Source organism: Atractosteus spatula, chromosome 8 (genome assembly GCF_055471065.1).
Source record: "Atractosteus spatula isolate fAtrSpa1 chromosome 8, fAtrSpa1.hap1, whole genome shotgun sequence".
Taxonomy (NCBI): Eukaryota; Metazoa; Chordata; class Actinopteri; order Semionotiformes; family Lepisosteidae; genus Atractosteus; species Atractosteus spatula.
The window spans coordinates 1,420,517-1,443,928 of record NC_142713.1 but is presented as its reverse complement, the minus strand read 5'-3'; the positions used below and the strand labels follow the sequence as shown (position 1 = coordinate 1,443,928).

The window sequence follows — 23,412 nt, the reverse complement described above, 5'->3', positions numbered from 1 at the left end:
ATAATAATATAAGAGGTTAAGTTATTGATGAATCTGTTTGCCTGTTCTTTTCAACAAAACTTCCAGATCTCTTTCCAAAGTGCTGGACGAACAGCCAATCGCAGAGAAGCTGGAGGAGAAGGCGGAGCAGGAGGGTGGAGGCTGTGGGAGAGGTGAGCTCACAACCAGCCAATCACAGCAAAGCTCAGGGAGGAGGGGGGGCAGGGGGTGGAGCTCCCAGGAGAGGTACATAAACAGATCCCAGGGCTGTCTGGGGTCAGTGTACATCAGATCACAGAGAGACGACCACTGACTGACACAGGAGGGACAGGACAGGACAGGAGGCTCACACACTGATAGCCTTGCACACACACAGTGGTCACTTCAACACCAGAGTGGGACAGACACTGGACACACACACTGACAGACAGGAGGCTCACACACTGATAGCCTCGCACACACACAGTGGTCAGCTCAACACCAGAGAGGGACAGACACTGGACACACACACTGACAGACAGCGGACTCACACACACTCTTGGGGACAGGCAGACACACAGAGAGATTTCAGTCAGAAGCCTCTCTCTCTCTCTCTCTCTCTCTACGATGTGGGACTCGCTGCAGTGCGGACAAGTGCCTGTGGGGGGCGCTGTTAGGGCGCACTGGGACCCCTGTGCCTCGGGGGACAGAGTGATGGAGACTCTGCTGATGACGGAGGAGAGATACCTCCCCTCTCCAGGCTACCTGGCCTCTGTCCAGAGCGAGCCCAGGAACAGACAGCTGCTGGCCAACTGGACGCTGGAGGTACTGACCGGGTATCCGTCTGCACGTGGACTGACAGTGTGTCCGTCTGTGTTTGGACTGACAGTGTGTCCATCTGCGTGTGTACTGACCGTGTGTCCGTCTGCACGTGTACTGACAGTGTGTCCCCCTGCATGTGGACTGACCGTGTGTCCGCCTGCACGTGTACTGACAGTGTGTCCGTCTGTGTTTGGACTGACAGTGTGTCCATCTGCGTGTGTACTGACCGTGTGTCCGCCTGCACGTGTACTGACAGTGTGTCCCCCTGCATGTGGACTGACCGTGTGTCCACCTACACGTGTACTGACAGTGTGTCCCCCTGCGTGTGGACTGACCATGTGTCCATCTGCGTGTGGATTGACAGTGTGTCCGCCTGCACGTGTACTGACAGTGTGTTCCCCTGCATGTGGACTGACAATATTACCCTTATAGTCTGGAGCTACAGTCTGCGGTTATATTACAGTTACAGTCTGAAGTTACAGTTACAGTCTGCAGTTATATTACAGTTACAGTCGGAGTTACAGTTACAGTCTGCAGTTATATTAAAGTTACAGTCTGTTACAGTTAGAGTTACAGTCTGGAGTTACAGTTAGAGTTACAGTCTGGAGACACAGTTACAGTCAGCAGTTAAAGCCACAGTCCAGAGTTACAGTAATAGCTACACTCAGAAGTTACAGTTACCATCTGGAGTTACAGTTAGAGTTACACTCTCAAGTCCCAGTTGTAGCCTGGAGTTATATTAAAATGACAGTCTGAAGTTACAGTTACAGTGGCAGTAATGTTACAGTTACAGTCCTGGGTTATAGTTAGAGTCTGAAGTTGCAGTCTGCAGGTACAGTTACAGTTGCAACCTGGAATTACAGCTGAATCTGAAGTTACAGTTACAGTGTGCAGTCATATTACAGTCTGGAACAAGCTGTCCAGTGTTCAGTATGCACTTACAGCATTCTTTTATAATACAGTTACATTCTGGGGTTATATGACATTTATAGTCTGATGTTACAGCAATATCTGTGTGCTCAGTGTGCTGTGTGTGTGTGTGGCAGTGCTGTAGGGCTGTGTGCTCAGTGTGCTCAATGTGCTGTGTGTGTGTGGCAGTGCTGTAGGGCTGTGTGCTCAGTGTGCTCAGTGTGCTCAGTGTGCTGTGTGTGTGTGGCAGTGCTGTAGGGCTGTGTGCTCAGTGTGCTGTGTGTGTGTGGCAGTGCTGTAGGGCTGTGTGCTCAGTGTGCTCAGTGTGCTGTGTGTGTGCGGCAGTGCTGTAGCTCTGTGCTCAGTGTGCTCAGTGTGCTCAGTGTGCTGTGTGTGTGCGGCAGTGCTGTAGCTCTGTGCTCAGTGTGCTGTGTGTGTGTGTGCGGCAGTACTGTAGCTCTGTGCTCAGTGTGCTGTGTGTGCAGCAGTGCTGTAGCTCTGTGCTCAGTGTGCAGTGTGTGTGTGTGTGCGGCAGTGCTGTACAGTAGCTCTGTGCTCAGTGTGCTGTGTGTGTGGCAGTGCTGTAGCTCTGTGCTCAGTGTGCTGTGTGTGCGGCAGTGCTGTAGCTCTGTGCTCAGTGTGCTCAGTGTGCTGTGTGTGTGGCAGTGCTGTAGCTCTGTGCTCAGTGTGCTGTGTGTGCGGCAGTGCTGTAGCTCTGTGCTCAGTGTGCTCAGTGTGCTGTGTGTGTGGCAGTGCTGTAGCTCTGTGCTCAGTGTGCTGTGTGTGTGTGTGTGGCAGTGCTGTAGCTCTGTGCTCAGTGTGCTGTGTGTGTGTGCAGCAGTACTGTAGCTCTGTGCTCAGTGTGCTGTGTGTGCAGCAGTGCTGTAGCTCTGTGCTCAGTGTGCTCAGTGTGCTGTGTGTGCGGCAGTGCTGTAGCTCTGTGCTCAGTGTGCTGTGTGTGTGTGTGTGTGCGGCAGTGCTGTACAGTAGCTCTGTGCTCAGTGTGCTGTGTGTGTGGCAGTGCTGTAGCTCTGTGCTCAGTGTGCTGTGTGTGCGGCAGTGCTGTAGCTCTGTGCTCAGTGTGCTGTGTGTGTGTGTGCGGCAGTGCTGTAGCTCTGTGCTCAGTGTGCTGTGTGTGTGTGTGTGCGGCAGTGCTGTAGCTCTGTGCTCAGTGTGCTGTGTGTGTGTGTGTGTGCGGCAGTGCTGTAGCTCTGTGCTCAGTGTGCTGTGTGTGTGTGTGTGTGCGCGGCAGTGCTGTAGCTCTGTGCTCAGTAGTCTCTCTCCCTGCAGGTGTGCTGTGACAGCCAGTGTGAGGAGGGGGTGTTCTCCCTCTCTCTGGCCCTCCTGGACAGGGTGCTCTCCGTGTCGCCGGTGCGCCCCGACTCCCTGCAGCTGCTGGCGGCCGCCTGCCTCCTGGTGGCCTCGAAGCTGGGGCAGAGCGTGGCGCTGGGGGCCCGGGAGCTGTGCGCGGCCTCCGGCCTGGCCTTCCTGCCCCACGAGCTCCGGGTGAGTACCCTCCGCCCCGCCCGTCCGCGCGCCGGCCGCCCGCCCCCCCGCGCCGCGGCCCTGACCCCCCCTCTCCCCCCCCCAGGGCATGGAGCGCGTCGTGCTGACCGCGCTGCGCTGGGACGTCGCCGCGGTGACGCCGCACGACTTCCTGCCCCACTTCCTGTCCGCCCTGGGCCTGGAGGAGGAGGAGGGGGAGCAGGGGGGGGACTTCCTGCCCACGGTCCGTCGCCACGCCGACACCCTGGTGGCCCTGTGCGCCTGCGACGCCCGCTTCCTGGGCCTGCCGCCGTCCGTGGTCGCCGCGGCAACGCTGTGCTCCGCCCTCGGGGGGCTGGGCTACGGGGGTCCTCGCGAGGGGCTGGCTGCGCGGCTGGCCCGACTGTGCCGGACCGAGCCGGTGAGTGTCTGATCGAGATCGCGGCTGTGCGCTCCGCACTAATGGCTCGTTAAGCCCTAATGACTCGTTAAGCACTAATCCCACAGCCTGCATATTTAGAGGCCGACACAGATAGAATATAGATAGATAGGAAAACAGGTAGACATCCGAAAGAGGACTGATCAATGATAGATTTTTGATAGATTGTGATAGATGATTGACTGATAGATGGTTGTTTGAGAGGCTGATTGATTGATGATTGATAGGTGATTGATCGAGAGGTTTGTCGCTAGATGATCGATAGGGATGCTGATTGACAGCGTATTGATAGAGAGGTTTATTCAAAGATGATTGACAGAGGGTCTGATTGATATGTGATTGGTAGAGAGGCTGATTGATAGAGAGGTTTATTGATAGATGGTTGATAGAGAGGCTAATTGATTGATGATTGATAGGTGATTGACAGGTTTATTGATAGACGATTGATAGGGATGCTGATTGATATGATCGACAGGTGATCAACAGAGAGATTGGAAGATGGACAGACGAGCAGGCAGAGACTGTGGTACTAACAGGGCTCCCTGTGTGTGTGTGTTTCAGGCCACGCTGCAGTTCTACTCCGAGCAGGTAGAGGGCGCCCTCTCTGACCGGCTGCACTCGGGGCAGCGGCCGGGGAGGGAGAGGGCAAAGGAGGGAGACGGCGCGGGCGCCAGGCACATGAAGGAGGGAGCCGTGGAAGGAGAGAGGGCCAGCACCCCCACCGACCTGAGGGAAGTGGATTTCTGACCCCGGCCCCGCTCTGACTGCTGTGCTGCGGCTCGGCCAGCAGGGGCGCTGCGAGGACTTCGGGCGGCTCGACAGGGCCGGGACGAGGAGCTCAGTGACGTCACCTCCTCGCCTGACGTGGCCCGTCGGTCTGGCCTCCGTGTGTGAAGAAACAGCCCCACCGTGTGGCCGAGAAAAGAATTGCACTTTGTGTAACTTGTGCTTTGCCTTGTACTGTATTATTATTATTGTTATTATTATTATTAACAACGATTATTAGTATCGTTGTTGTTCTCGTGATTTGAAGCATTCTGTTGGTTCTGCGGTGATATTTATGTGTTTATTTATCGGCATTGTCCCTACTGCATTGTTTTCTTATTTAAGTATTTATTGCGTGTGTTGCTACTTGTTGTTATTTATCGACCATTTGTATTTATTTGAAATTGTGGATGTAACTGTTACTTTGCGTTGATCGCTGAAAGTATTATCGGTGTGTGATGTGTGTGATCCGGGGTGTGATGTGAGTCTCCTCGATGACTCGTGACAGATGATCTATTTTTGAATAAATTACTTTTTCATGGAATCAGCGCGCGCTGCCCACACACCGCTCTGAGGAGGTATTTCTGCGCAGATGTTTGTTAATGGTTTTGTTAAAAAACACACACACATTTTCTTCCCTTGCTAGTTTCACTCCTACGAATTTCGCAGTTGCTTTTTTCATGGTAACAACAATACTACATACATCACACACTAGAGTACATGTACTATCATCAGGAACGTAGTCGCCCCTCGGCCACGGTGAGGAACGCTCAGGTTTCATATTCTTAATTTTAAAAAGTAGTCTGGAGATGTGCCCTTAGTTGTTTCTGAGGGAGGAAAGGAAAGAAAACAAGCCTGCGCGTCAACACCCGTGAATACGGTAACCCCCCCCCGGGCTGCGGGCTTCTCGCGAGAAGAGCAGAAGACCGGGAGCTGGACGCGTCCTTATGACGTCACAAGTTCCAGCAGGTCCCGTGTGCAGTTGCGGGTGTGGAGACGCGGCCCGTGTGTTTACAGGTGAGTCAGGGATGCAGGTGTGAGTCTAAACAGTACCGACAGCCCGGTACCGTCCGAGAGACAGAGGGGAGCGGGGCCGCCGCCGCCGGAGCCGGGGAGTCACGGTGTGCCCCGACAGTGTTCCCCCTCCACCTGCTCGTGTTTGTCGGTCATTGTGAAGAGCCCTGTGCCTGAGGCCGGGGAGAAGGGTCTGCAGCCCTGGCTCAGTCGTGTCAGCTGAGGCCGGGGGGGGGTTTCCGAGCAGGTCGAAACCTCGGGGTCGGGAGCTCCTGCTCCGTCACTGAGAGCGCACCTCGGGGTTCAGGGTGTCAGGAACTGGACCAGGAGACTCGAGCAGGGATCCTCCCGGTCTAACAGTTCTGGACCTGAACCACCGGACCAGCTGTCCTCCCGGTGTAACAGGACTGGACCTGAACCACTGGACCAGCTGTCCTTCCGGTCCAACAGGACTGGACCTGAACCGCCGGACCGGCTGTCCTCCTGGTCCAACAGGACTGGACCTGAACCGCCGGACCGGCTGTCCTCCTGGTGTAACAGCACTGGACCTGAACCGCCGGACCGGCTGTCCTCCTGGTGTAACAGGACTGGACCTGAACCGCTGGACCGGCTGTCCTCCTGGTGTCACAAGACTGGAATTATTTTTTTTCAGTTTTCTCAAGCACATAAGGACTCCTTTTCACTGAGTACAGATGAGCTGTCAGACCTGGAGTTACCAATCCAGTGGCGGAGCGGCGGCTCTGTGGCTCAGGATCGGCGCCTGTGGCCGAGGGGTTGCCGGTTCGAATCCCGCGGCCGGCAGAGGAATCCTACTCCGTTGGGCCCCTGAGCGAGGCCCTTCACCCCAGCTGCTCCAGGGGCGCCGTATAAATGTCTGACCCTGCGCTCCGACCCCCAGCTTCTCTCCCTGTCTGTGTGTCTCCTGGAGGGCAAGCTGGGGTCTGCGAGAAGACAGATTCCTCATGCAAGACACTGTATCTGGACAAATGATCTGATCTTATCATATCAATCCCACATTGCAACAGTGCATCAGATTCTGTTTAATTCCTCCTTTCTCTTTCTTTCCCCATCCAGAATGACTGCCACATATCATTGGCTGCTGCTGCTGTCAGTCATCCTAGGGGCGTGGTCAGTGCCTATTCATCGCAATCAGAAGCCGCCTGAGGACCCACCTCCTCAACAGGACAAACAGGAAGAGTCACTGGTACTAGCTATGTGTTCGTCATTAAGGAACTACAACTCCCACTGAACACTGGGGCAGGTATTCTTCCCCATCCAGCAAGGGGGCCGCTGCAGAGGTTCATGGGTGATGTAGTTCTTTCCAGCGTGTTTGTCTGTGAGCGGCCTAGAGTGGGCATGACCTTCTTTCTGTGTCTCAGGACACAGGGCTGTACTACGACCGATACCTGCGGGAGGTGATTGACGTGCTGGAGACTGACCCTCACTTCAGAGAGAAGCTGCAGACGGCAAACACAGAGGACATCAAGGCACGGAGAGCAGATGGGTAGTGAGAGGGAGTGTCCAGTCAGTGTGTGTGTATTAACCCCTCTCTCTCTCTCAGTGCAGTGTTAATGTACTGGAGTGTCCAGTCAGTGTGTGTGTGTATTAACCCCTCTCTCTCAGTGCAGTGTTAATGTACTGGAGTGTCCAGTCAGTGTGTCTGTATTAACCCCTCTCTCTCTCAGTGCAGTGTTAATGTACTGGAGTGTCCAGTCAGTGTGTGTGTATTAACCCCTCTCTCTCTCAGTGCAGTGTTAATGTACTGGAGTGTCCAGTCAGTGTGTGTGTATGAACCCCTCTCTCTCTCAGTGCAGTGTTAATGTACTGGAGTGTCCAGTCAGTGTGTCTGTATTAACCCCTCTCTCTCTCAGTGCAGTGTTAATGTACTGGAGTGTCCAGTCAGTGTGTCTGTATTAACCCCTCTCTCTCTCAGTGTTAATGTACTGGAGTGTCCAGTCAGTGTGTGTGTATTAACCCCTCTCTCTCTCAGTGTTAATGTACTGGAGTGTCCAGTCAGTGTGTCTGTATGAACCCCTCTCTCTCTCAGTGCAGTGTTAATGTACTGGAGTGTCCAGTCAGTGTGTCTGTATGAACCCCTCTCTCTCTCAGTGCAGTGTTAATGTACTGGAGTGTCCAGTCAGTGTGTCTGTATTAACCCCTCTCTCTCTCAGTGCAGTGTTAATGTACTGGAGTGTCCAGTCAGTGTGTCTGTATGAACCCCTCTCTCTCTCAGTGCAGTGTTAATGTACTGGAGTGTCCAGTCAGTGTGTGTGTATTAACCCCTCTCTCTCTCTCAGTGCAGTGTTAATGTACTGGAGTGTCCAGTCAGTGTGTGTGTGTATTAACCCCTCTCTCTCAGTGCAGTGTTAATGTACTGGAGTGTCCAGTCAGTGTGTCTGTATTAACCCCTCTCTCTCTCAGTGCAGTGTTAATGTACTGGAGTGTCCAGTCAGTGTGTGTGTATTAACCCCTCTCTCTCTCTCAGTGCAGTGTTAATGTACTGGAGTGTCCAGTCAGTGTGTCTGTATTAACCCCTCTCTCTCTCAGTGCAGTGTTAATGTACTGGAGTGTCCAGTCAGTGTGTCTGTATTAACCCCTCTCTCTCTCAGTGCAGTGTTAATGTACTGGAGTGTCCAGTCAGTGTGTGTGTATTAACCCCTCTCTCTCTCAGTGCAGTGTTAATGTACTGGAGTGTCCAGTCAGTGTGTGTGTATTAACCCCTCTCTCTCTCTCAGTGCAGTGTTAATGTACTGGAGTGTCCAGTCAGTGTGTGTGTGTATTAACCCCTCTCTCTCAGTGCAGTGTTAATGTACTGGAGTGTCCAGTCAGTGTGTGTGTATTAACCCCTCTCTCTCTCAGTGCAGTGTTAATGTACTGGAGTGTCCAGTCAGTGTGTGTGTATGAACCCCTCTCTCTCTCTCAGTGCAGTGTTAATGTACTGGAGTGTCCAGTCAGTGTGTCTGTATTAACCCCTCTCTCTCTCAGTGCAGTGTTAATGTACTGGAGTGTCCAGTCAATGTGTGTGTATTAACCCCTCTCTCTCTCAGTGCAGTGTTAATGTACTGGAGTGTCCAGTCAGGGTGTGTGTATTAACCCCTCTCTCTCTCAGTGCAGTGTTAATGTACTGGAGTGTCCAGTCAGTGTGTGTGTATTAACCCCTCTCTCTCTCAGTGCAGTGTTAATGTACTGGAGTGTCCAGTCAGTGTGTGTGTATTAACCCCTCTCTCTCTCAGTGCAGTGTTCATGTACTGGAGTGTCCAGTCAGTGTGTGTGTATTAACCCCTCTCTCTCAGTGCAGTGTTAATGTGCTGGAGTGTCCAGTCAGTGTGTCTGTATTAACCCCTCTCTCTCTCAGTGCAGTGTTAATGTACTGGAGTGTCCAGTCAGTGTGTCTGTATTAACCCCTCTCTCTCTCTCTCTCAGTGCAGTGTTACTGTACTGGAGTGTCCAGTCAGTGTGTGTGTATTAACCCCTCTCTCTCTCAGTGCAGTGTTAATGTACTGGAGTGTCCAGTCAGTGTGTGTGTATTAACCCCTCTCTCTCTCTCAGTGCAGTGTTAATGTACTGGAGTGTCCAGTCAGTGTGTCAGTATTAACCCCTCTCTCTCTCAGTGCAGTGTTAGTGTACTGGAGTGTCCAGTCAGTGTGTCTGTATTAACCCCTCTCTCTCTCAGTGCAGTGTTAATGTACTGGAGTGTCCAGTCAGTGTGTGTATTAACCCCCCTCTCTCTCTCTCAGTGCAGTGTTAATGTACTGGAGTGTCCAGTCAGTGTGTCTGTATTAACCCCTTTCTCTCTCAGTGCAGTGTTAATGTACTGGAGTGTCCAGTCAGTGTGTCAGTATTAACCCCTCTCTCTCTCAGTGCAGTGTTAATGTACTGGAGTGTCCAGTCAGTGTGTCTGTATTAACCCCTCTCTCTCTCAGTGCAGTGTTAATGTACTGGAGTGTCCAGTCAGTGTGTCTGTATGAACCCCTCTCTCTCTCAGTGCAGTGTTAATGTACTGGAGTGTCCAGTCAGTGTGTGTGTATTAACCCCTCTCTCTCTCTCAGTGCAGTGTTAATGTACTGGAGTGTCCAGTCAGTGTGTCTGTATTAACCCCTCTCTCTCTCAGTGCAGTGTTAATGTACTGGAGTGTCCAGTCAGTGTGTCTGTATGAACCCCTCTCTCTCTCAGTGCAGTGTTAATGTACTGGAGTGTCCAGTCAGTGTGTCTGTATTAACCCCTCTCTCTCTCTCAGTGCAGTGTTCATGTACTGGAGTGTCCAGTCAGTGTGTCTGTATTAACCCCTCTCTCTCTCAGTGCAGTGTTAATGTACTGGAGTGTCCAGTCAGTGTGTGTGTATTAACCCCTCTCTCTCTCAGTGCAGTGTTAATGTACTGGAGTGTCCAGTCAGTGTGTGTGTATTAACCCCCCTCTCTCTCAGTGCAGTGTTAATGTACTGGAGTGTCCAGTCAGTGTGTGTGTATGAACCCCTCTCTCTCTCAGTGCAGTGTTAATGTACTGGAGTGTCCAGTCAGTGTGTGTGTATTAACCCCTCTCTCTCTCTCAGTGCAGTGTTAATGTACTGGAGTGTCCAGTCAGTGTGTCTGTATTAACCCCTCTCTCTCTCTCAGTGCAGTGTTCATGTACTGGAGTGTCCAGTCAGTGTGTCTGTATTAACCCCTCTCTCTCTCAGTGCAGTGTTAATGTACTGGAGTGTCCAGTCAGTGTGTCTGTATTAACCCCTCTCTCTCTCAGTGCAGTGTTAATGTACTGGAGTGTCCAGTCAGTGTGTGTGTATTAACCCCTCTCTCTCTCAGTGTAGTGTTAATGTACTGGAGTGTCCAGTCAGTGTGTCTGTATTAACCCCTCTCTCTCTCAGTGCAGTGTTAATGTACTGGAGTGTCCAGTCAGTGTGTCTGTATGAACCCCTCTCTCTCTCAGTGCAGTGTTAATGTACTGGAGTGTCCAGTCAGTGTGTCTGTATTAACCCCTCTCTCTCTCAGTGCAGTGTTAATGTACTGGAGTGTCCAGTCAGTGTGTGTGTATTAACCCCTCTCTCTCTCAGTGCAGTGTTAATGTACTGGAGTGTCCAGTCAGTGTGTGTGTATTAACCCCTCTCTCTCTCAGTGTAGTGTTAATGTACTGGAGTGTCCAGTCAATGTGTCTGTATTAACCCCTCTCTCTCAGTGCAGTGTTAATGTACTGGAGTGTCCAGTCAGTGTGTGTGTATTAACCCCCCTCTCTCTCTCAGTGCATTGTTAATGTACTGGAGTGTCCAGTCAGTGTGTCTGTATGAACCCCTCTCTCTCTCAGTGCAGTGTTAATGTACTGGAGTGTCCAGTCAGTGTGTGTGTATTAACCCCTCTCTCTCTCAGTGCAGTGTTCATGTACTGGAGTGTCCAGTCAGTGTGTCTGTATTAACCCCTCTCTCTCTCAGTGCAGTGTTAATGTACTGGAGTGTCCAGTCAGTGTGTCTGTATTAACCCCTCTCTCTCTCAGTGCAGTGTTAATGTACTGGAGTGTCCAGTCAGTGTGTCTGTATTAACCCCTCTCTCTCTCAGTGCAGTGTTAATGTACTGGAGTGTCCAGTCAGTGTGTCTGTATTAACCCCTCTCTCTCAGTGCAGTGTTAATGTACTGGAGTGTCCAGTCAGTGTGTGTGTGTATTAACCCCTCTCTCTCAGTGCAGTGTTAATGTACTGGAGTGTCCAGTCAGTGTGTGTGTATTAACCCCTCTCTCTCTCAGTGCAGTGTTCATGTACTGGAGTGTCCAGTCAGTGTGTCTGTATGAACCCCTCTCTCTCTCAGTGCAGTGTTAATGTACTGGAGTGTCCAGTCAGTGTGTCTGTATGAACCCCTCTCTCTCTCAGTGCAGTGTTAATGTACTGGAGTGTCCAGTCAGTGTGTCTGTATTAACCCCTCTCTCTCTCAGTGCCGTGTTAATGTACTGGAGTGTCCAGTCAGTGTGTGTATTAACCCCTCTCTCTCTCTCTCAGTGCAGTGTTAATGTACTGGAGTGTCCAGTCAGTGTGTGTATTAACCCCTCTCTCTCTCAGTGCAGTGTTAATGTACTGGAGTGTCCAGTCAGTGTGTGTGTATTAACCCCTCTCTCTCTCAGTGCAGTGTTAATGTACTGGAGTGTCCAGTCAGTGTGTGTGTATGAACCCCTCTCTCTCTCAGTGCAGTGTTAATGTACTGGAGTGTCCAGTCAGTGTGTCTGTATTAACCCCTCTCTCTCTCAGTGCAGTGTTAATGTACTGGAGTGTCCAGTCAGTGTGTGTGTATTAACCCCCCTCTCTCTCAGTGCAGTGTTAATGTACTGGAGTGTCTAGTCAGTGTGTGTGTATTAACCCCTCTCTCTCTCAGTGCAGTGTTACTGTACTGGAGTGTCCAGTCAGCTGACCCCTGTGTCTCTCTCAGAGTGGGAAGCTCAGTAAGGAGCTGGACTTCGTGGGTCACCATGTGCGGACTCGTCTGGACGAGCTGAAGAGACAGGAGGTGTCCCGCCTGCGGATGCTCTTGAAGGCCAAGCTGGACAGCACTGACCAGAACAGTGAGTCTTACTGGCGAAAGTGCCTTCCCGTGGCCCTGTGGCTGGTGACTCCAGTCCTGAAGGTCCTCCCCAGGTTTCTGTTCCTACAGATCTCTTGATCTCTGTGTCGTGTAGTGTGAGACCAGGAGCTGCAGACTGCTCCAACATTCCTGCTAATTCGTTGATCTAGATATTGAACAGTGTTGGGCTCAGGCTGCAGCCCTGTCTCACCCCGCGGCCTTGGGTGAAGAATTTGGTCCTTTTGTTTCCAATTTTCACTGCACATTTGCTCTCTGAATACATTGATTTAATGATGTCGTACACTTTGCCCCCTATGCCACTGTGGAGAAGTTTTATAAAACAATCCTTCGTGCCAAATCGAGTCAAATGCTTTTCTGAAATCGACAAAGCAGGCAAAAATTTTTCCTTTGTGTTTTTGGTGGACGTGTTTGTCTATCAGTGTGTGTAGGGCGTAAATGTGATCTGGTAAGAAGTCAATCTGACTCTTGCTCAGGACATTGTGTTCAGTAAGGAAGGCCAGTATTCGTGTGTTCAGGATACTGCAGAATACCTTCCCCAGGTTACTGTTCACACAGATGCCCGGTAGTTGTTGGGATGGAGTCTGTCTCCACTCTTGCAGATGGGCGTGATCAGTCCTTGGTTCCAGGCCTCGGGGAACATCCAGCTGTCATGATGAGATTGAGGAGTTTGAGCAGGGCTTGTTGCAGCTCTGGGCTGCTGTGTCTCAGAATCTCGTTGTTGACTCCATCTTGGCCACAGGCTTTGCGTGGTCTGAGGGCCTGGAGTTTGTCCAGTAGCTCTCTCTCTCTGCAGGTGTGCAGGTAGATCACACCTCTCTCTCTCTCTCTCTCTCTCTCTCTCTCGCTCTCTCTGCAGGTGTGCAGGTAGATCACACCTCTCTCTCGCTCTCTCTGCAGGTGTGCAGGTAGATCACCTCTCTCTCTCTCTCTCTCTCTCTCTCTCTCTCTCAATTCAATTCAATTTCAATTCAAGGTGCTTTATTAGCATGACCGATGGGTACAATCAGTGTTGCCAAAGCAAATGAAAGTAATGATATTTACATGAAACAAAACAAAAATAGAAGTAAAATAAAATCTACAGACATATTACAGACATTTACAACAAAGACATATTATACAATATTGACATATTCTGTAGGCGGCTGGAGCATTATTGGGAGACAGACTCACTGTTCCTCAGGCTGTGACAGGAGATCACATACTGGGCTGCCAGTTCAACTGAGTTCCCTCCTCCCTCTCCCAGTAGGATTGGGACCCGTTGTGATTCTGGCAGGTGTGGGAACTCTGGGATTAGATTTCTGAATTTCGGGAAGAATGTTTCTCTAATCCCAGAGTATCTGTCACAGTGCAGTAGGAAGTGCACCTCTGTCTCTATTTCTCCCCGCTGGCAGTGGGAGCACAGCCTGTCCTCTCTGGACAGCCAGGTCTGCCTGTGTCGCCCAGTTTCTATGGCCAGGTTGTGGTCACTGAGCCTGTACTTCGTCAGGGTCTGTTTCTGTTTGTTATTTTTTATTTTGGTCAAATATTCAGCTAGTGTGTATTGTCTGTTTAAGGTTCTGTAACATTCCAGTTTATGTTGTGTCTGTGTGTGTGTGTCCCAGTGTGTGAGATATTGCTGTTTGATCTGTGCTGTGATGTGGTTGAGTCTGGGTTGTGGTGCTCTAGCAGTGCTGTCCTGAGGCTGGTTAGTGTCGGTGTGGCTCAGGTCGGTGAGCCTCAGGACCAGCTGGCTCAGGGGGCTCTGTTCTGGGCTCAGCTCTTGGCTCAGCAGGGCTTTGTGGTGGTAGGAATTTTGGTCACTGTTTTTTAGGTGTAGCCAATACTTGAATATTCTTTTCTGTATGTTTATCAATAGTGGGTACTGGCCTAATTCGGCCCTGCACCCGTTGTTAGGAGTTCTTCTCTGCACACGGAGGATGTTTCTACAGATCTCCATGTGCAGAGTTTCTGTGGGGTGTTTGTCCCATTGGGTGTAATCCTGGTCTGTGAGGGGACCCCACACTTCACTGCCGTATAGGGCAATGGGTTGGATTACACTTTCAAGTATTTGGAGCCAGATTCTTGTTGGTGGGTTGATGTTGAAGAGCCTCTTTCTTATTGCGTAGAAAGCCCTGAGTGCCTTCTCCCTCAGTGCCTTCACTGCCAGGTCAAAACTCCCGGAAGAGCTGATGGTGAGACCGAGATATGTGTAGCTGGATGTGTGCTCCAGTGTGTTGTTGTTCAGTGTGAATTTGTACCTGTTTCCCTGAGGTCTGGCTTTCTTCTGGAAAACCATAACTCTGGTCTTGTCCAGATTGACTGTCAGTGCCCAGGTCTGACAGTACTGCTCCAGCAGTGCCAGGTTCTGCTGCAGCCCCTGTTCTGTGGGCGACAGCAGGACCAGGTCATCTGCGTAGAGCAGGAACTTGATTTCTGTGTCGTGTAGTGTGAGACCAGGAGCTGCAGACTGCTCCAACATTCCTGCTAATTCGTTGATATAGATATTGAACAGTGTTGGGCTCAGGCTGCAGCCCTGTCTCACCCCGCGGCCTTGGGTGAAGAATTTAGTCCTTTTGTTTCCAATTTTCACTGCACATTTGCTCTCTGAATACATTGATTTAATTATGTCGTACACTTTGCCCCCTATGCCGCTTTGGAGTAGTTTATAAAACTCTCTCTCTCTCTCTCTCTCTCTCTCTCTCTCTCTCTCTCTCTCTGCAGGTGTGCAGGTAGATCACACCTCTCTCTCTCTCTCTGTCTCTCTGCAGGTAGATCACACCTCTCTCTCTCTCTCTCTCTCTCTCTCTCTCTCTCTCTCTCTCTCTCTCCCTGTCTCTCTGCAGGTGTGCAGGTAGATCACACCTCTCCCTGTCTCTCTGCAGGTGTGCAGGTAGATCACACCTCTCTCTCTCTCCTTGTCTCTCTGCAGGTGTGCAGGTAGATCACACCTCTCTCTCTCTCTCTCTCCCTGTCTCTGCAGGTGTGCAGGTAGATCACACCTCTCTCTCTCTCTCTCTCTCCCTGTCTCTCTGCAGGTGTGCAGGTAGATCACACCTCTCTCTCTCTCTCTCCCTGTCTCTCTGCAGGTGTGCAGGTAGATCACGCTACTCTGCTGAAGCAGTTTGAGCACCTGGACCCTCAGAACCAGCACACCTTCGAAGCCAAAGACCTGGAGCTGCTGATTGAGGCGGTGAGACAGACCAGGGGTGAAGTCTTGTGCTGCGGTACACTGGGGGCTCCGCTGTGCTGGGGTACACTGGGGGCTCCGCTGTGCTGGGGTACACTGGGGGCTCCGCTGTGCTGGGGTACACTGGGGGCTCCGCTGTGCTGTGCTGTGCTACACTGGGGTACACTGGGGGCTCTGTTATGCTGTGCTGTGCTGGAGTACACACGGGGGGTCCCGCCGTGCCGTGCTGTGCTGTGCTGGGGTACACTGGGGGCTCCCCTGTGCTGTGCTGTGTTGTGCTACACTGGGGGCTCCTCTGTGCTGTGCTGTACTACACTGGGGTACACTGGGGTCTCTGCTGTGCTGTGTTGTGCTACACTGGGGTCTCTGTTGTGCTGTGCTACACTGGGGTACACGGGGGGCCCCCCCTGTGCTGTGCTACACTGGGGTACACGGGGGGCCCCCGGTGACGCCCCGTCCCTCTCCGGCCGGCCCAGGCGACGCGGGACCTGGAGAGCTACGACGCGGCTCGGCACGAGGAGTTCAAGCGCTACGAGATGCTGAAGGAGCACGAGAGGAGGGAGTACCTGAGGGGGCTGGACCAGGAGAGGCGCCAGGAGGAGGCGCAGAGGCTGGAGGAGCTGCGCGAGAGGCACCGGCAGCACCCCAAGATCAACGCCCCGGTGAGGGGGATCGGGGCGAGGGTTACTGAGAGAGGGAGGGAGAGATCGGGGTTACTGAGAGAGGGAGGGAGAGATCGGGGTTACTGAGAGGGAGGGAGAGATCGGGGTTACTGAGAGGGAGGGAGAGATCGCGGTTACTGAGAGAGGGGGATCGGGGTGAGGGTTACTGAGAGAGGGAGGGAGAGATCGGGTTTACTGAGAGAGGGAGGGAGAGATCGGGGTTACTGAGAGAGGGGGATCAGGGTGAGGGTTACTGAGAGAGGGAGGGAGAGATCGGGGTTACTGAGAGGGAGGGAGAGATCGGGGTTACTGAGAGAGGGGGATCGGGGTGAGGGTTACTGAGAGAGGGAGGGAGAGATCGGGTTTACTGAGAGAGGGAGGGAGAGATCGGGGTTACTGAGAGAGGGGGATCAGGGTGAGGGTTACTGAGAGAGGGGGATCGGGGTGAGGGTTACTGAGAGAGGGGGATTGGGGTTACTGAGAGAGGGTGATCAGGGTGAGGGTTACTGAGAGAGGGGGATCAGGGTGAGGGTTACTGAGAGAGGGGGATCGGGGTTACTGAGAGAGGGGGATCAGGGTGAGGGTTACTGAGAGAGGGAGGGAGAGATCGGGGTTACTGAGAGAGGGGGATCGGGGTTACTGAGAGAGGGGGATTGGGGTTACTGAGAGAGGGGGATCAGGGTGAGGGTTACTGAGAGAGGGGGATCGGGGTGAGGGTTACTGAGAGAGGGGGATCGGGGTTACTGAGTGAGGGGGATTAGGGTGAGGGTTACTGAGAGAGGGAGGGAGAGATCGGGGTTACTGAGAGAGGGGGATTGGGGTGAGGGTTACTGAGAGAGGGGGATCGGGGTTACTGAGAGAGGGGGATCGGGGTGAGGGTTACTGAGAGAGGGGGATTGGGGTTACTGAGAGAGGGGGATCGGGGTGAGGGTTACTGAGAGAGGGGGATCGGGGTTACTGAGTGAGGGGGATTAGGGTGAGGGTTACTGAGAGAGGGAGGGAGAGATCTGGGTTACTGAGAGAGGGGGATCGGGGTGAGGGTTACTGAGAGAGGGGGATCGGGGTGAGGGTTACTGGGAGAGGGAGGGAGAGGGAGATAGAGGGAGATTTAGGGTTAGGGTTACAGGAGGCTGGAGGGAGAGAGATTAGGGTTGGGGTTCAAGGGGGAGCTAGTATAGTCAGTAACAGTACAGCGTGGGGCTGGTCTCTCCTAGGCGGGGGTTAGAGAGAGGGACGGATGGAGTCTGTGTGACGCGGGTCTCTCTGTCTCCCAGGGGAGCCAGGCTCAGCTCCGAGAGGTGTGGGAGGAGACGGACGGACTGGACCCCCAGGAGTTCAACCCCAAGACCTTCTTCACCCTCCACGGTCCGACTCTGTCACTGGCGCTGTGACTGTCTCCCTCTGTCTCTCCTGTATCATTAGTGTCTGATACTCACACACCCGGCCTGTCTGTCTGTCTCTCCTGTATCATTAGTGTTTGATACTCACACACCCGGCCTGTCTGTCTGTCTCTCCTGTATCATTAGTGTCTGATACTCACACACCCGGCCTGTCTGTCTGTCTCTCCTGTATCATTAGTGTCTGATACTCACACACCCGGCCTGTCTGTCTGTCTCTCCTGTATCATTAGTGTTTGATACTCACACACCCGGCCTGTCTGTCTGTCTCTCCTGTATCATTAGTGTCTGATACTCACACACCTGGCCTGTCTGTCTGTCTGTCTGTCTGTCTGTCTCTCCTGTATCATTAGTGTTTGATACTCACACACCCGGCCTGTCTGTCTGTCTCTCCTGTATCATTAGTGTCTGATACTCACACACCCGGCCTGTCTGTCTGTCTGTCTCTCCTGCAGACACTAATGGCGACGGTGTTCTAGATGAACAAGAATTGGAAGCCCTGTTTACTAAGGAGGTTGGTCTAAACTCTTCGTCTGTTTCTGTCAGAGTGTCTCTCTGTCTGTCTGTTTGTCCGTCCCAGCTGGAGAAGGTGTCTGTGTGTCTGCAGGTGTTATCCTGTCTCCCTCTCTGTCCGCCTGTTCCAGCTGGAGAGGGTGTATACGTGTGTGTGTTGACCTCTCTGTCTCTCTCTCTCTCATACTCTGTCTCTGTCCCAGCTGGAGAAGGTCTATGACCCCCGAAACGAGGAGGACGACATGGTGGAGATGGAAGAGGAGCGTTTACGCATGAGGGAGCATGTCATGAGCAACGTCAGCACTGTCTTATTATTATTATTATTATTATAATTATTTTATTATTATTATTGAGAGACAGGCTCAATGGTCATCAGGCTGGGACAGGAGGTCACACACTGTATTATTATTATTGAGAGACAGGCTCACTGTCTGTTCCTCAGGCTGGGACAGGAGATCACACACTGTATTATTATTATTATTGAGAGACAGGCTCACTGTCTGTTCCTCAGGCTGGGACAGGAGATCACACACTGTATTATTATTATTGAGAGACGGGCTCACTGTCTGTTCCTCAGGCTGTGACAGGAGATCACACACTGTATTATTATTATTGAGAGACAGGCTCACTGTCTGTTCCTCAGGCTGGGACAGGAGATCACACACTGTATTATTATTATTATTGAGAGACAGGCTCACTGTCTGTTCCTCAGGCTGGGACAGGAGATCACACACTGTATTATTATTATTGAGAGACGGGCTCACTGTCTGTTCCTCAGGCTGGGACAGGAGATCACACACTGTATTATTATTATTGAGAGACAGGCTCACTGTTCCTCAGGCTGGGACAGGAGATCACACACTGTATTATTATTATTGAGAGACGGGCTCACTGTCTGTTCCTCAGGCTGGGACAGGAGATCACACACTGTATTATTATTATTGAGAGACGGGCTCACTGTCTGTTCCTCCAGTAGGAGTGGAAACTGTTGATTTTGGCAGGTGTGGGAATTCAGGGATTAGGTTACTTATTTTTGGAGAAGAATGTTTGTCTAATCCTTGAGTACTTTTCACACTGTGGCAGAAAGTGCAACTCTGTCTCTCCTCTGCTCCACTGTCCGTGCTGGCAGTGTGTCCTCTCTGGGCTGCCAGGTCTGCCTGTGTCCAGTGTCTATGATCAGGCAGGGTCCTGGCTCTAGGACAGGGGTGTCCAGTCCTGGTCCTGCAGGGTCAGTCAGTGTGTCTGCGGGTCTTCACTCCTTCATGAGCCAATCAGAACCTCCAGGCAGGGTCCTGGCTCTAGGACAGGGGTGTCCAGTCCTGGTCCTGCAGGGTCAATCAGTGTGTCTGCGGGTCTTCACTCCTTCATGAGCCAATCAGAGCCTCCAGGCAGGGTCCTGGCTCTAGGACAGGGGTGTCCAGTCCTGCTCCTGCAGGTTCAGTCAGTGTGTCCGCAGGTCTTCACTCCTAAATCCTCCGACCCCCCCAGGTGGACTCCAACCATGATCGCTTGGTCAGCCTGGAGGAGTTCCTGAAGTCGACGGAGAAGAAGGAGTTCAGTAACCCGGGAGAGTGGGAGGTGAGAGGAGGGGGGCGGAGAGAGAGAGAGGGGTTTGAGGGGAGTGGAGAGGGGGGCGGAGAGAGAGAGAGGGAGGGATTTGAGGAGAGTGGAGAGAGGGTTTGATGGGAGTGGAGTGGGAGGAGTTTGAGTGGAGTGGAGAGGGAGGGGTGTGTGGGAGTGGGGAGGAGTTTGTGGAGAGGGGGGGTTTGAGGGGAGTGGAGAGGGAGGGGTGTGTGGGAGGGGGGAGGGGTTTGTGGAGAGTGAGGGGTGTGTGGTAGTGGGGAGGGGTTTGAGGAGAGTGGAGTGGGAGGGGGGAGGGGTGAGTGAGGGGGAGGGGAGGGGTTGAGTAGTCCATCTGCCCCCAAGTGGATTAAATGCAGTCTGGAGCAAATGCAGGGGGGGTATTAAAGGGACAGTGGGGCATCAGGGCGCGATGGAGGAACGAGGTACCCTGGGGGGGGTTGTGGCCCAGCGTGCCGGTGATGGGAGGAAATTGCCGTCGCCCCCTTTCCGGAGGTGGTGCTGCGGATGTGTGCCGACTCCCCCCCGTCGGGAACGGGGAGGAACACCCACCAGCGACTCGCTCTCGCTCCCAGACGCTGGACCAGAAGCCCCTGTACACGGAGGCGGAGCTGCAGGGGTTCGAGGCGGAGCTGGCAGCCAAGGAGGCGGAGCTGGGCGAGAGGGCGGAGCAGCTGCACCACGAGCAGGAGGCGCTGAGGGAGAGAGGGGAGGCGCTGGCGCTGCAGAAGAAGGAGTACCAGCAGGTACTGGGGAGGGGTGGGGAGGCACTGAGGGAGAGAGAGGAGGCGCTGGTGCAGCAGGAGGAGGAGTACCAGCAGGTACTGGGGAGGGGTGGGGAGGCACTGAGGGAGAGAGGGGAGGCGCTGGTGCAGCAGGAGGAGGAGTACCAGCAGGTACCGGGCAGTGGGGAGGTGCTGAGGGGGAGAGAGGGGAGGCGCTGGCGCTGCAGAAGGAGGAGTACCAGCAGGTACTGGGCAGGGGGGAGGCGCTGAGGGAGAGAGGGGAGGCGCTGGCGCTGCAGAAGAAGGAGTACCAGCAGGTACTGGGGAGGGGTGGGGAGGCACTGAGGGAGAGAGAGGAGGCGCTGGTGCAGCAGGAGGAGGAGTACCAGCAGGTACTGGGCAGGGGGGAGGTGCTGAGGGAGAGAGGGGAGGCGCTGGTGCAGCAGGAGGAGGAGTACCAGCAGGTACTGGGCAGGGGGGAGGTGCTGAGGGAGAGAGGGGAGGCGCTGGTGCAGCAGGAGGAGGAGTACCAGCAGGTACTGGGCAGGGGGGAGGTGCTGAGGGAGAGAGGGGAGGCGCTGGTGCAGCAGGAGGAGGAATACCAGCAGGTACTGGGCAGGGGGGAGGTGCTGAGGGAGAGAGGGGAGGCGCTGGTGCAGCAGGAGGAGGAGTACCAGCAGGTACTGGGCAGGGGGGAGGTGCTGAGGGAGAGAGGGGAGGCGCTGGCGCTGCAGAAGGAGGAGTACCAGCAGGTACCGGGGAGTGGGGAGGTGCTGAGGGAGAGAGGGGAGGTGCTGGCACAGCAGATGGAGTACCAGCAGGTACTGAGCAGGGGGGAGGCGCTGAGGGAGAAGGGGGGAGGTGCTGGTGCAGCAGAAGAAGGAGAACCAGCAGGTACTGGGCAGGGGGGAGGTGCTGAGGGAGAGAGAGGAGGTGCTGGCACAGCAGAAGGAGTACCAGCAGGTACTGGGCAGGGGGGAGGTGCTGAGGGAGAGAGAGGAGGCGCTGGCGCTGCAGAAGGAGGAGTACCAGCAGGTACTGGGCAGGGGGGAGGCGCTGAGGGGCAGAGAGGAGGTGCTGGTGCCGCAGGAGGAGGAGTACCAGCAGGTACTGGGGAGTGGGGAGGCGCTTGTAGAAGTGCGGCGTCTGATTGGTCGGCCTGAGTCAGCAGCGCGGCGTCTGATTGGTCGGCCTGAGTCAGCAGCGCGGCGGCTGATTGGTCGGCCTGAGCCAGGCGCAGTTATTATGATTATTGTATAATGGATATGATTTTCTTCTCCTCAGGCAGTGATGCAGATGTCCCAGAGGCAGAAGGCCCCACCGGCACAGGATGGACAGCCCCCCGCGGGCCCTAATGGAGAGCTGCAGTTTCACAGCGAGATGAAGAAACTAGAGCAAAGTGCGTCTTGACCAATCCTCGCCCGTCTGTGTCCTGTCTCCCTCTCTGTGTGCCCGCCCCCCTGTCTCTCTCTCTGTGCCTGTTAGAACCTGCAGCACCAGGACTGGACAGACTGCTGACCCCTGTCTCTCTCTCTCCCTCTCTGTCCAGGTGAAGACTCCCCTCTCTCCCAGGACGGTGTCGAACCCCAGAACGCCCTCGCTGCCGAGCCACCCCAAAACCAGCCTCTCCACACCTCCTAATGACCCCTCCTGCACCCCCAAACCCAGCCTCCCCTCACCTCCTTATGACCCCTCCTGCACCCCCCAAACCAGCCTCTCCTCACCTCCTTATGACCCCTCCTGCACCCCCCAAACCAGCCTCTCCTCACCTCCTAATGACCCCTCCTGCACCCCCAGATCAGCCCGGTGTGTGGTGACAGTCCTCTGTGGGTCTGGCCGCTTGTTTACAATGTTGCCAAAATGGAGCTCCAGTCACAGGGTGGGGTTCACGGGGTCCCCCCCCCTTCACGGTTGGGATTGTTTGTTCTGGTCCCCCAATAAAGACTCGAACCGTGTCTGGGTCTGTGGTTTACTGGGGTTGACTCCCCACTTCCTCCGGGGCGCCTGACCCCCCCCAGATCTCCCCCCATCAGATCACCCCCGTGTTTCACACAGGTCAGATCAGTGGAGAGCGTGTGTGTGTCTGTGTGTGTCTGTGTGTTGGCAGACTGCGCTATGCTCACTTGGTGGTGTGTGTGGCACTGCAGGACTGCACCCTACACTCAGTAAGATCAGATCACTTCATTGTCCAGATACAGTGTCTTGCATGAGGAATCTGTCTTCTCGCAGACCCCAGCTTGCCCTCCAGGAGACACACAGACAGGGAGAGAATCTGGGGGTCGGAGCGCAGGGTCAGACATTTATACGGCGCCCCTGGAGCAGCTGGGGTTAAGGGCCTTGCTCAGGGGCCCAACGGAGTAGGATTCCTCTGCCGGCCGCGGGATTTGAACCGGCAACCCCTCGGCCACAGGCGCCGATCCTGAGCCACAGAGCCGCCGCCCCGCGGACTAGATCCATCGCACAGCTCTCGGGACTCGCCTTCTCCCGGCCTCTCCTCGCAGCTGGCGGAGGTGCGATCCGGCCGTGCACACGCGCCCCCTAACGTGTTCCCCGCACCCCACCCGTTGCCTCGCTCGGGATCTCGACGTCGGACCCCAGACCGGGCCCGTCTCTCGCCGCCCTCCTCCCCGTCGAGCTGGTCGTCGGTTTTGACGGACCGCGCCGAGGCCGCGGGCTGGGTAAGTAGTTCCCAAACCTGAGCCCGGGTGCGCCAGACGGGAGTTTTCGTGAATTCGCGTCGACACGAACTCGCGTATGAAGACGTTTTGCGTAAAACACACAGGCGGCTGCTGTACTGTTTTTTGGCACCCTGCGCCCTGCGGGTCCGTGCCTGTGGTTCGGTTCTGGGTCTCGGATTCATCGCAAACAGTCACGCGCAGTAACACAGAGCCCGAGGTCCTGTCGCACTGACGGGCAGGAGGAACTGAGTCTCTTTAGTTGGAAGGAAGTGTCCCACACACACACACACTCAGCTCCCGGTCACAGACACCAGCGATGACCACTCAGCTCCAGTTCAGACACCAGCGATGACCACTCAGCTCCAGTTTAGACACCAGCGATGACCACACAGCTCCAGTTCAGACACCAGCGATGACCACTCAGCTCCAGTTCACAGACGCCAGCGATGACCACACAGCTCCCGTTCACAGACACCAGCGATGACCACTCAGCTCCCGTTCACAGACACCAGCGATGACCACACAGCTCCAGTTTAGACACCAGCGATGACCACTCAGCTCCAGTTTAGACACCAGCGATGACCACACAGCTCCCGTTCACAGACGCCAGCGATGACCACACAGCTCCTGTTCAGACACCAGCGATGACCACTCAGCTCCCGTTCACAGACACCAGCGATGACCACTCAGCTCCAGTTCACAGACACCAGCGATGACCACACAGCTCCAGTTTAGACACCAGCG

The 23,412-nt window shown here is 54.1% G+C and overlaps 2 protein-coding genes across 2 annotated transcripts; both read left to right on the top strand.

The window, feature by feature from the left end:
* Positions 1–585: 585 nt before the first annotated feature.
* ccndx (cyclin Dx) lies at positions 586–4,360 on the top strand. Its single transcript, XM_088923302.1, has 4 exons — positions 586–783; positions 2,980–3,195; positions 3,281–3,595; positions 4,175–4,360. Exons 1-4 carry the CDS (start codon positions 586–588, stop codon positions 4,358–4,360), a joined length of 915 nt encoding a protein of 304 aa, XP_088779428.1.
* Positions 4,361–5,319: 959 nt separating this feature from the next.
* nucb1 (nucleobindin 1) lies at positions 5,320–21,945 on the top strand. Its single transcript, XM_088923292.1, has 13 exons — positions 5,320–5,395; positions 6,467–6,596; positions 6,772–6,879; positions 11,794–11,926; positions 15,012–15,115; positions 15,589–15,774; positions 17,049–17,139; positions 17,627–17,685; positions 17,888–17,980; positions 19,173–19,262; positions 19,841–20,011; positions 21,275–21,389; positions 21,540–21,945. Exons 2-13 carry the CDS (start codon positions 6,468–6,470, stop codon positions 21,629–21,631), a joined length of 1,371 nt encoding a protein of 456 aa, XP_088779418.1. The 5' UTR covers positions 5,320–5,395; position 6,467; the 3' UTR covers positions 21,632–21,945.
* The last annotated feature ends 1,467 nt before the right edge of the window (positions 21,946–23,412 follow it).

Bases quoted from the DNA above. Each gene is read 5' to 3' on its own strand.
- ccndx (XM_088923302.1), top strand. From the start codon at position 586: ATGTGGGACTCGCTGCAGTGCGGACAAGTGCCTGTGGGGGGCGCTGTT. The intron at 3,196-3,280 runs GTGAGTACCCTC...TCCCCCCCCCAG, and splicing joins TCCTGCCCCACGAGCTCCGG to GGCATGGAGCGCGTCGTGCT. The intron at 3,596-4,174 runs GTGAGTGTCTGA...TGTGTGTTTCAG, and splicing joins GACTGTGCCGGACCGAGCCG to GCCACGCTGCAGTTCTACTC.
- nucb1 (XM_088923292.1), top strand. From the start codon at position 6,468: ATGACTGCCACATATCATTGGCTGCTGCTGCTGTCAGTCATCCTAGGG. The intron at 11,927-15,011 runs GTGAGTCTTACT...GTCTCTCTGCAG, and splicing joins GGACAGCACTGACCAGAACA to GTGTGCAGGTAGATCACGCT. The intron at 17,981-19,172 runs GTCAGCACTGTC...CGACCCCCCCAG, and splicing joins GGGAGCATGTCATGAGCAAC to GTGGACTCCAACCATGATCG.